The following is a 12,076-nucleotide window of genomic DNA, read 5'->3' as shown; positions in this document are numbered from 1 at the left end:
CAGACCAGAAGTTGGGGGGGGCCGGGTGTGCAGTGACGCCAGGCCGGAAGCCGGAGGGGGCCGGGTTTGCGGTGACGCCGGACCGGAAGCCGGGGGGGCCGGGTTTGCGGGGACGCCGGACCGGAAGCCGGGGGGCCGGGTTTGCGGTGACGCCGGGCCGGAAGCCGGGGGGGGCCGGGTTTGCAGTGACGCCGGGCCGGAAGCCGGGGGGGGCCGGGTGTGCGGTGATGCCGGGCCGGAAGCCGGCGGGCCGGGTGTGCGGTGACGCCGGGCCGGAAGCCGGCGGGCCGGGTGTGCGGTGACGCCGGGCCGGAAGCCGGCGGGCGGGGTTTGCAGTGACGCCGGGCCGGAAGCCGGCGGGGGCCGGGTTTGCAGTGACGCCGGGCCGGAAGCCGGCGGGGGCCGGGTTTGCGGTGACGCCGGGCCGGAAGCAGGGGGCGGGGTTTGCGGTGACGCCGGGCCGGAAGCAGGGGGCGGGGTTTGCGGTGACGCCGGGCCGGAAGCAGGGGGCGGGGTTTGCAGTGACGCCGGGCCGGAAGTCGGCAAGGACACGAGGTGGCAGCGGTTGCGGGTGGGGCGCTCCGTCATGGCGTTGCCGGGAGAGCTCTGGGCTGAGCTGACCATGGAGAAGCGGATCTTCTGCTCCGTGCTGCTCTTCTCCTGGGCCGTGTACCTGTGGGAGGCCTTCCTGGCGCGTCGGCAGGTGCGGGAGGGCCCGGGTCGGAGCACAGGGCGGCTGGCGTGGGGCAGAGCGGGCGGTGAAGTCCCTCTGCGGCCGCCCGCCTCGTGCCCTGCCGAGTGGGGAGCGCAGGGACCGAGGAGACGGCGGCGATTCGGGAGGGGAGAACGGGGAGCACACGGAGCTCCTGGCGTGGGAAATCAGGAGAAGCCCGTAAAGCTCCTAGGATGTGGTGAAAGGTGGGAAGGGAGGGGACCCGGAGCTCTAGCAGTTACCCTTCCCGAATATGATATTAAAGCCCTGGCTTAGGGCATTATTTAGGCCTTGCCTGAATGCATGGTACTACTAGTGAAGTCAGTGGGATTGGTGGGCAGAATTTGGTCCTCTGCCTAGATTCTGCTCAGTCATCACCATGGCGCCCCAAGTCATGCTGTGCGAGACAGAGCGTTCCTGGGATCTTCATAAACCGTTTTTGAAAATCTTTTAAAATAAGAGAAACAAATAGACAAGCAACTCCAATGTCAGCTTCTGGTCTCTGAAATAATAAATCACTCTGGCTTTACATTTGTCATTTGATAGGGTTTTGAGAACAACAGTTATTCAATAGATTCTGTTGCCATGTAGCTTTAATACATAAATAATCACACAAACCTAGTACTGGATATTGTTTCATCTTTACTGAAATTAAAATAACAAATCAAATATAGAATTTTATTAGATCATAAGAATGGCCATCCTGGCTCAGACTAATGGTCTGTCTAACCCAGTATGCTGTCTTCTGACAGTGGGCAGAGCCAGATGCTTCAGAGGGAGTGACCAGAAAAGGGCAATTTGTCAAGTGATCCATCCTCCGTTGTCCAGTCCCAGATTCTGGCAGTCAGAGGTAGGGATGCTTAGAGTATGGGGTTACATCCCTGACCATTTTGGCTAATAGCCATTGATAGATCTATTCTCCATGAACTTATCTAAATCTTTTTTTTTTTACCCCGGTTGTACTTTTGGCCTTCACAATGTTTCCTGGCAACAAGTTCCACAGGTTGACTGTGTTGTGTGAAGAAGTACTTATGTTTGTTTTAAACCTGCTGTGACCCCCCCACTCCCTCTTTGGTTTATTTAACATAACACATCCTTATTCACTTTCTGTACACCATTCATGATTTTATCCCCCCATGTCATCTCTTTTCCAAGCTGACCAATCCCAATCTTTTTAATTTCTCTTCTCCCTTCTCTAGTTTTTCTAATTCTAATGCATCTTTTTTGAGAGGGGTGACCAGAACTGCATGCAGTATTCAAAGTATACCATGGTTTTAGAAAATATCATAATGCCACTCTATATCTTATCTGTCCCTTTGCTGTTTCTAACATTCTGCTTGCTTTTTTGGCTTCGGCTGCACATTGAGCAGTGTTTTCAGAAAAGTATCCACAATGATTCCCAGATCTCTCTTGAGTGGTAACAGCTAATTTAGACCCCATCGTTTTGTATCTATAGTGCCCACTCAGTTTTGTGAGATGCCTTTGTAACCCCTTGCAGTCTGCTTTCGACTTAACTATCTTGAGTAATTTTGAATTGTCTTCAAACCTTGCCCCCTCACTGTTTACCCCCTTTTCCAGATCATTTACGAATACACTGGTCCCAGTACAGATCCTTGAGGGACCCCTCTATTTATCCCTCTCCATTGTGAAGTTTGACCATTTATTCCTACTGTTTGTCTCCTATATTTTAACAAGTTACTGATCCATGAGAGGACCTTCCCTCTTATCCCTTGACTGCTTACTTGCTTCAGAGCCTTTGGTGAGGGACCTTATCAAAGGCTTTCTGAAAGTTCAAGTCACCCTAGTCCACGTTTGTTGACCGACCCCCCCCCCCCCCCAGAGAATTCTAATAGATTGATGAGACATGATATCCCTTTACAAAAGCCATTTTGACTCTTCCCCCCAACATGTTAATATGTTTTTCTCTCTTTCAGAGGAAGGTATATAGAACAACAACACATGTCCCATGGGAATTAGGACAGATCATGGATTCGGAAACCTTTGAAAAGTCTCGTTTGTATCAACTGGACAAAAGTACTTTCAGTTTTTGGTCGGGCCTATATTCTGAGCTAGAGGGCACTGTAAGTACCATAGCTGCTGTATAATTTATACAATACTTGTCAATGAATCTGAATGTAAAATACTTTATATTTAATCCTTCAAGTATAGCTATACAACTCCAGGGTAAATGCTGTGGCATGCCTTATAAGTCTCATACTGTGAGTGCAGTCTTTAATAAGGTTTCTCGCTTTGGGTTATGTTGTCACTGCCAAAAAAGTGAGTTTCTGCACCAAGATTGCTATCTCACTGTCAAAATACTTTTTATTTAGTCAGTGCGAACACAGCAGAACGTTACTTCTCTATGTTAACAAGAAAGTCACTGTGCTGACACAGAGCCCTGTGCAGATACAGAATTTGTTTCTGCTTCCGATCCACAACCCGCAGAAATGATCCGTGGATATCCGCATCAGTGGCTGAAGATACCTGCAGATATAAAGTGGATATCAGAGGATTTGCAGGGCTTTAGATATAAAATTTGGATTCATCTCCATCTGTGATCTACAAAAATGGTTTGCAAATATCCGTGGATATCTACAGATTTAAAGGGCTCTACCAACACTTTCATAACAAGGGTCTGTTTGTTTGTAAACTGCCTTGGGTAGTTTCCTTGCTAGTACAGCATGCAGACAGGTGCCATGTTCATCTGGTAGTAATTCATCCTCAGCACGTAAGCCTGCTAGACTTGGAGATCTTATGTTATGATTTTGCATTGTCCCTCTTTTCTTTTCCCAGGCAGTATGTGTGCATTTGTATTGATTATTTTTCCTTTTTAAAAAAAAAAACACACCAAAAAAACCTAGAAAATATAAGGCAAAAGTTTGAATCTGCAACTGTAGTTCTGTGCCTTTGTGTGGATGCATTATTTAAGTCTTTAATTACATGATCTATTTCTTAAGTGTATGTAGAAAACACTGTAAATTTTCATGGTAGCATTTTGTAGTACTGTCTGCCAGTGTTCCTTCTAATTTTTCCCACCCATGTGTGGAATGAATTTTATGTGCACCAGTATGGAGGTGATGTGTCACACATGACGTTCATATTGGTGCACATAACAAAATTCATGGGGTGGGGGTGGGGCCAAGGGGTTTGGAGTGTGGGAGGAGACTCAGGACTGGGGCAAAGGGTTGGGGTCCAGAGGTGTGAAGGCTCTGGCTGGGGGTGTAGGCTCTGGGGTGGGGCCGGGGATGAGGGAGTTGGGGTGCAGGAGGGTGCTCCTGTGCTATGGCAGAGAGAGAGAGGACTCCACCCAGTTCTCTCTCTCCCTGCAGCAGCTCCTGAGCTGGGGGAAAGGGGCCTCTCCAGCACTTGAGCTTCAGGATAGGCGCCCCTTCCCAGGCCCCAGCAAGTTCCTCTGGGGCTGGGTTTGGGCTGGGGAAGGGGCCCCCGGCCTAGCCTGGGTCTGCACCGCCCCAGCTGCACATGAGACTGGGTCGGGCCGGCCCATGCCTGAGTCCGCACCACTGCAGCTGGGTCCAGGCTGCAGCAGAGTTGGGGACCAGGCTAGGTTGGGGCTAGGGGAGGGGCGCCCCTCCCCCGGCTGGTCCCTGGCTGGGCAGGTCCCCGGGCGGATTTCCTGAGTGCCTGCATGGTGCTAAATAGGTTGCTGTATGGCCACACAGCTTACAGGGAACTTAGCTATCTGCTATGGTGGGAAAGTAGTGAATGATACGCACAACAAAATATTACAGTAAAATGTAAGCAACATATAAATCAGGGGTGGGCACACTTTTTGGCCTGAGGGCCACATGGGGGTTGCAAAACTATAGGGAGGTCTGGGTAGGGAAGGCTGTGCCTCCCCAAACATCCTGGCCCCCGCCCCCTATCTGCCTCCTCCCACTTCCTGTCCCCTGACTGCCCCTTGGGTCCCCCCGCCCCCTTACCGTGCCGGAGCCAGCCACACTGCTGTGCTTCCTGGCAGGAGCGGTGGGTCAGAGCGCTGGTGGCCCAGTGAACTGAGGCTGCGAAGGAGGAGGGACAGCAGGGGAGGGGCTGGGGGCTAGTCTCCCCGCCCAGGAGCTCAGGGGCTGGGCAGGATGGTCCCGCGGGCTGGATGTGGCCGCGGGCCGTAGTTTGCACACCTCTGAGATAAATGCATTATAATAAAATGTGATATGGCATTATCAGTTTTCATATACAGTATCAATTAAAGTTCTCAAAAAGAAAAGTTTGCGGATGATACTAAACTGGGAGGAGTGGTAGATACGCTGGAGGGGAGGGATAGGATACAGAAGGACCTAGACCAATTGGAAGATTGGGCCAAAAGGAATCTGATGAGGTTCAATAAGGATAAGTGCAGGGTCCTGCACTTAGGACGGAAGAACCCAATGCACAGCTACAGACTAGGGACCGAATGGCTAGGCAGCAGTTCTGCAGAAAAGGACCTAGGGGTTACAGTGGACGAGAAGCTGGATATGAGTCAGCAGTGTGCCCTTGTTGCCAAGAAGGCCAATGGCATTTTGGGATGTATAAGTAGGGGCATAGCGAGCAGATCGAGGGACGTGATCGTTCCCCTCTATTCGACATTGGTGAGGCCTCATCTGGAGTACTGTGTGCAGTTTTGGGCCCCACACTTCAAGAAGGATGTGGATAAATTGGAGAGAGTCCAGCGAAGGGCAACAAAAATGATTAGGGGTCTGGAACACATGAGTTATGAGGAGAGGCTGAGGGAGCTGGGATTGTTTAGCCTGCAGAAGAGAAGAATGAGGGGGGATTTGATAGCTGCTTTCAACTACCTGAAAGGGGGTTCCAAAGAGGATGGCTCTAGACTGTTCTCAATGGTAGCAGATGACAGAACGAGGAGTAATGGTCTCAAGTTGCAGTGGGGGAGGTTTAGATTGGATATTAGGAAAAACTTTTTCACTAAGAGGGTGGTGAAACACTGGAATGCGTTACCTAGGGAGGTGGTAGAATCTCCTTCCTTAGAGGTTTTTAAGGTCAGGCTTGACAAAGCCCTGGCTGGGATGATTTAACTGGGAATTGGTCCTGCTTCGAGCAGGGGGTTGGACTAGATGACCTTCTGGGGTCCCTTCCAACCCTGATATTCTATGATTCTATGATTCTATGAAAAGGAGGACTTGTGGCACCTTAGAGACTAACCAATTTATTAGAGCATAAGCTTTCGTGAGCTACAGCTCACTTCCTCAGATGCATATCGTGGAAACTGCAGCAGGCTTTATATATACACAGAGAATATGAAACAATACCTATTCCCACCCCACTGTCCTGCTGGTAATAGCTTATCTAAAGTGATTTCCAGCACAAATCCAGGTTTTCTCACCCTCCACCCCCCCACACAAATTCACTCTCCTGCTGGTGATAGCCCATCCAAAGTGACAACTCTTTACACAATGTGCATGACAATCAAGCTGGGCTATTTCCTGCATAAATCCAGGTTCTCACATCCCCCCCACCCCCATACACACACAAACTCACTCTCCTGCTGGTAATAGCTCATCCAAACTGACCACTCTTCAAGTTAAAATCCAAGTTAAACCAGAACATCTGGGGGGGGGGGGGGTAGGAAAAAACAAGAGGAAACAGGCTACCTTGCATAATGAAAATTAAATTAATAATTAAAGTTCTGTAACTACAATATTAAGTATCTTTTTAAAAAGAATAGGAGGACTTTCTCATAACTCAAAGCTTATGCTCAAATAAATTGGTTAGTCTCTAAGGTGCCACAAGCCCTCCTAATCTTTTTGTGGATACAGACTAACACGGCTGCTACTCTGAAACCTGTATCTTTTTTAGTATATTTTACTGTTTCCATTGTATTCTGTACTTAAAACACTTCTTTATAATAAAATTAACAGTTAAGCTAGAAACATACCTACATTTTAATGTCAGTTTTATGGGGTGGGAGTTTAGTTTTCAGAGTAATTTAATTAGAAGTTAGAAAAATAATCCTAGGTTGCAAACACCCTTCAGAGGTGTAGCTATTTCCAAAGCAAGGTGTGGAAAACAGATTATATGACACATTTGTCATTAAAGTTATACCATAAAGTTATGATCATGAACTGTTATGTGAGAATGTAAAGCTGACCAATTATAAAACAAGGTTGGGAAAAGAGCATCAGCTTGAAATAGTATAAGATCGTATAATTAGACTATTGTAAAACATACACACAAGGGAGCAGAGTTAAGAGAGTAAGTTCCATCTTAACTTACATTTCTTCAGTGCTTTTTGTGAACTTCAAGTTGCATTTTGTGTTTGTGTGTATACGTGTATTTTACAGTTCTTGATATAACACTCATGTTCATGGTACGTGACTTAGGATTTTTGTAGCCGATTGTAAAATTGTTTGACACACAACTTTTATTTTTTTTTTTTTTTTTTTTTTTGGACCAACTTCAGACCTGATTAGAGTTTTTTAAATTGTCCTAATTTTGAAAACCAAAACTGAAAAAAAACTAAAAAATTTGTTAAACTGTCATTTCTCTTTTTTCCCTTCCTACACTAGTGGATTAATGAACAGATGGTCTCATGGCACCACATACTAGAAGCAAAAAAGCAAGGAGTTCTGAAACCTCATCCTGATAATATTAGCCTCAGTCAGAACAGCCCCTCCCCAGGTTTATTTTCTCTACGCAGAAACTTAGAGGCTTCGCTTCATCTCCTCTTTTTAGTCTCTACACTGCGAGGGGGATCTGTCCTGCTTTGAGCAGGGGGTTGGACTAGATGACCTCCTGAGGTCCCTTCCAACCCTGATATTCTATGATCTATGGTACGCAATTTCAGCCCCGAGAATAGTGTAGCTGAAGTCAACGTATCTTAGGTCGACTTACCTCACGTCCTCACGGCACAGGGTCGACTGCTGCCGCTCCCCCGTTGACTCTGCTTCCGCCTCTCACCATGGTGGAGTACAGGAGTCGATGGCAGAGCAATCTGGCGGGTAGTGTAGACGTACCCTTTGTCTTGTAGGGACGCTAATGGAAAAACGTGAGGCCGTCGCACTGCATTAAATCAGTTAGTGTGTGGAAGGCAGAGCTCACAGCTCTTCAGCTGAGCAGTGCCCTGAATCAGGGGCTTTCAGCTGGGGTCTGCCATTCACAGATTGTGAATCCCACTGGTCAGAGGCATGCCAGTGTGTCCGACCTTCCCCAATCCTCAGAAGTAACACCTCAGAAGTAATATGATGGTCATGAGCCCACATAAGGAATGTTGGTGTGTTCAGTCTTCCCTCATGCTTAGAATTCTGGGCTGCCACAAGAGGGACACTTATAGCTCTAGCAATCTGTCTGCCTATCAACTTCTTTGAATGCTTGCTCATGTCCATTCCATGCTAGGTGTGTGCACGCCATGTGCACAATTACTGGAGATTTTTCTCTCAGTGGTATCCATTGGGCTGGCTCTAGTGCTCTCTGGAGTCTCATGCAAAGAGAGCTGCTGGCCTCATGCCCTCTCAGTTCCTTCTTAGCACCCAGGACGGTTGCTGGAACAGCCCCTCCTGTTGCCACAAGGCTTCTTTCTCAATGGTTTGGACTTTCTCTGTACATATGTTGTATAGTTATTGTAGTTAGCATATATAGTTCTTAGAGTTAGTGTATATGGTAGTGCTAGTAGTTGCATAGAATCATAGAATATCAGGGTTGGAAGGGACCTCAGGAGGTCATCTAGTCCAACCCCCTGCCCGGAGCAGGACCAATCCCCAACTAAATCATCACAGCCAGGGCTTTGTCAAGCCTGACCTTAAAAACTTCTAAGGAAGGGGATTCCACCACCTCTCTAGGTAACGCATTCCAGTGTTTCACCACCCTTCTAGTGAAAAAGTTTTTTCCTAATATCCAACCTAAATCTCCCCCACTGCAATTTGAGACCATTACTCCTTGTCCTGTCATCTGCTATCACTGAGAATAGTCTAGATCCATCCTCTTTGGATCCACCTTTCAGGTAGTTAAAAGCAGCTATCAAATCCCCCCTCATTCTTCTCTTCTGCAGACTAAACAATCCCAGTTTCCTCAGCCTCTCCTCATATATCATGTGTTCCAGCCCCCTAATCATTTTTGTTGCCCTCTGCTGGACGTTTTCCAATTTTTCCACATCCTTCTTGTAGTGTGGGGCCTAAAACTGGACACAGTACTCCAGATGAGGCCTCACCAATGTCGAATAGAGGGGAACGATCACGTCCCTCGATCTGCTCGCTATGCCCCTACTTATACACCCCAAAATGCCATTGGCCTTCTTAGCAACAAGGACACACTGTTGACTCATATCCAGCTTCTCATCCACTGTCACCCCTAGGTCCTTCTCTACAGAACTGCTGCCTAGCCATTCGGTCCCTATTGGATTCTTCCATCCTAAGTGCAGGACTCTGCACTTGTCTTTGTTGAACCTCATCAGATTTCTTTTGGCCCAATCCTCCAATTTGTCTAGGTCCCTCTATATCCTATCTCTACCCTCCAGCGTATCTACCACTCCTCCTAGTTTAGTGTCATCCGCAAACTTGCTGAGGGTGCAATCCACACCATCCTCCAGATCACTAATGAAGATATTGAACAAAACCAAACCTTGGGGCACTCTGCTAGATACCGGCTTCCAACTAGACATGGAGCCATTGATCACTACCCGTTGAGCCCGACAATCTAGCCAACTTTCTACCCACCTTGTAGTGCATCCATCCAGCCCATACTTCTTTAACTTGCTGACAAGAATACTGTGGGAGACTGTGTCAAAAGCTTTGCTAAAGTCAAGGAATAACACGTCCACTGCTTTCCTTTCATCCACAGAACCAGTTATCTCATCATAGAAGGCAATTATATTAGTCAGGCATGATTTTCCCTTGGTGAATCCATGCTGACTGTTCCTGATCACTTTCCTCTCGTCTAAGTGCTTCAGAATTGATTCCTTGAGGACATGCTCTATGATTTTTCCGGGGACTGAGGTGAGGCTGACTGGCCTGTAGTTCCCAGGATCCTCCTCCTTCCCTGTTGTTGAGGGACTTTTCACCCCAGGGGCTGGGCATGCCCTAATCCCTGGGCTTCAATCTGTGTACCTCGTGTGGCAAGCTGATGCCAGTTGGTGACCTGCATCCTAGCTGCCTAAACTGTTTCACGTTAAAGAGAAGTGCCAGACCTGCAGACATTTCAAAGCCCGCATGAGAAAGGATACAGACATTTGGCTGAAGGCCATTCTTATGAAGGTGGCCCTCAGACCAGTCTCAGAGCCGAGCTGCTCTGAATCCGTGCCAAGAACCTCAACATCCATGTGGAGTGCTCCCCAGCACAGCTCTCCATCCCTGGTGCCGAGGAAAAGGCATAAGAAACAACGAACCAAGAGAGGGTGTTCTCCAGGTCAGAGGAGGGACAAGCAAGGAGTGACTAGTGTAGTGAGAGCTGCATCAGGCCACTCGTCCTCCCCTGAGCCTCTGATGGCACTGCCAACTCTACCTAGAGTGCTGAGTCCAGTATGGGACCAGCCTCCGACTCCCTGGAGCAGTGGTGTGATCAGGCGTCTGCTGGTTCCTTCGATCCCAGAGGCTTTCCAAGCAGCAAAGGACCTGCTGTCACTCCCGATCCCGCTGGCCCCTCAAGGACCCTGGTCAGCCAAGGCAGCCGGGGACAGAAAGGAGCAAGGGTCAACAAGCTCCATGTGGCACCATCCAGAGGCAAGCTCTCCATGGTCCCCATGGACTGGTCACTGGCCTGTCCCCAGTTCCCCGGCACGGCCAGAGACAGAAGTGGATACTGCACTGCTATGGTCTCCAGGGGAAAAATAGTCTTCTGAGTCTGAAGGGGAATCCTTGGCTCCACCCAAAACCTACTGGTACACAGCCTACACGCCAGACTTTGGTACCTGCCCTCCTGCTGGTGCCTGGCCACTGGCTAATACAGTAGCAGTATTGGAATCCTTCAGCGTTTCCCCGGTACTGGGCCCCCCCTTCCCAATGCTCATACTCAGTGATGTCAGAAAGATAAACTACTCTCTCTTCCTGTCTGGCACTGGACCCTGATTTCAGTACCAATCCCGGTAAACGGCCCAAATGGATGTGGTGGAAGGTAGAGGAGTAGGAGGAAGCCGCCTCCTCTGGCACAGGCCGCCTCCTTGTCATTCCCAGACGAGACTGTTGTAGGCCCTAGTAACCCACTCCTGCAGGACAACTTCGGGTCCCACCAGGAGTTCCTAAAAAGGGTCACTGCGAATTTGGGCCTGGAAGTTGAGGAGCTTAAGGAGTCAGCACACAGCCTAATCGGCATCCTGGCTGCAGTTGCTCCCTCCAGAGTGGCCTTGCCTGTTAACAAAGCGGTCATTGGGCCCCATCAGAACACTGTGGCAGACTCCTTCTCTGCCCCCCACCCCCAAAAAGGGCAGAAAAGAAATACTGTGTCCCAACCAGTGGGTTCAAGTACCTTTACTCGCTCCCCTTTCCCCTCACTGGGGTCTCTGGTAATGTTGGCAGCAAATGAGTGGGACAGACGGGCAGTCGAGTGCTACCCACAAAAATAGAGTCCAAGAGACTGGACCTGTTTGGATAAGAACACAAGAACGGCCATACTGGGTCAGACCAAAGGTCCATCAAGCCCAGTGTCCTGTCCTCTGACAGTGGCCAATGGCAGGTGCCCCAAAGGGAATGAACAGATAGGTTATCATCAAGTGATCCTTGCCCTGTCACCCAATCCCAGCTTCTGGCAAACAGAGGCTACGGACACCATCCCTGCCCATCCTGGCTTATAGCGATTCATGGACCTACCTTCCATGAATCTATCTAGCTCCCTTTTGAACCCTGGTATAGTATTGAACCCTGGTATAGCCTTCACAACACCTTCTGGCAAGGAGTTCCAGAGGTTGACAGTGCGTTGCATGAAAAAATACTTTTTTGTGTTTGTTTTAAACCTGCTACCTATTAATTTCATTTGGTGGCCCCTTGTTCTTGTGTTATTTAGTCCTTCTCATAATACTTATTTACTTTCTCTGTACCACTTAGGATTTTATAGACCTCTATCATATCCTCCCGCAGTTGCCTTTTTTCCAAGCTGAAAAGTCCCAGTTTTATTAATCTCTCCTCATACGACAGGTGATCTCCAGTTACATATCTCCAACCAGCAGGCTCTACTGCAGAGATACAATTTTAATCTGTGGGACTCATTGTCCAGATTTAAGGAGAGACTGCCATAGGAGTCAAGGCAGGAGTTCTTCACAACCATCCCAGAGGAGGGCTGGACTGTGTCCAGGACTTCCCTCCAGGCGGCTCTGTATGTGGCTGACTCAGCAGCCAGTACTGTTGCATCGGCAGTCATCAGCAATCATGTGGCCTCCATCTTGAAGTGCAGCAGTCCATCCAGGACCTCCCCTTTGAGAGCACCTCC

The 12,076-nt window shown here is 48.7% G+C and overlaps 1 protein-coding gene across 4 annotated transcripts in view; it reads left to right on the top strand.

Moving 5' to 3' along the window:
- Window positions 1-526: 526 nt before the first annotated feature.
- Window positions 527-12,076, top strand: part of ZMPSTE24 (zinc metallopeptidase STE24) — a 119,778-nt gene continuing 108,228 nt past the window's right edge. For 2 of the 4 annotated variants that reach the window (XM_073317425.1, XM_073317422.1), the window contains exons 1-2: window positions 1,388-1,562; window positions 2,647-2,793. In XM_073317425.1, coding sequence (XP_073173526.1) covers window positions 1,407-1,562; window positions 2,647-2,793 — 303 coding nt within the window. In that variant the 5' untranslated portion in view covers window positions 1,388-1,406. The other 2 variants (XM_073317423.1, XM_073317424.1) reach the window with 2 other exon arrangements.

Source organism: Lepidochelys kempii, chromosome 19 (assembly GCF_965140265.1).
Source record: "Lepidochelys kempii isolate rLepKem1 chromosome 19, rLepKem1.hap2, whole genome shotgun sequence".
In the NCBI taxonomy this organism is placed as follows: domain Eukaryota; kingdom Metazoa; phylum Chordata; order Testudines; family Cheloniidae; genus Lepidochelys; species Lepidochelys kempii.
Note: the sequence above shows the minus strand (reverse complement) of the source record. Positions and strands in the feature narration are given on the sequence as shown.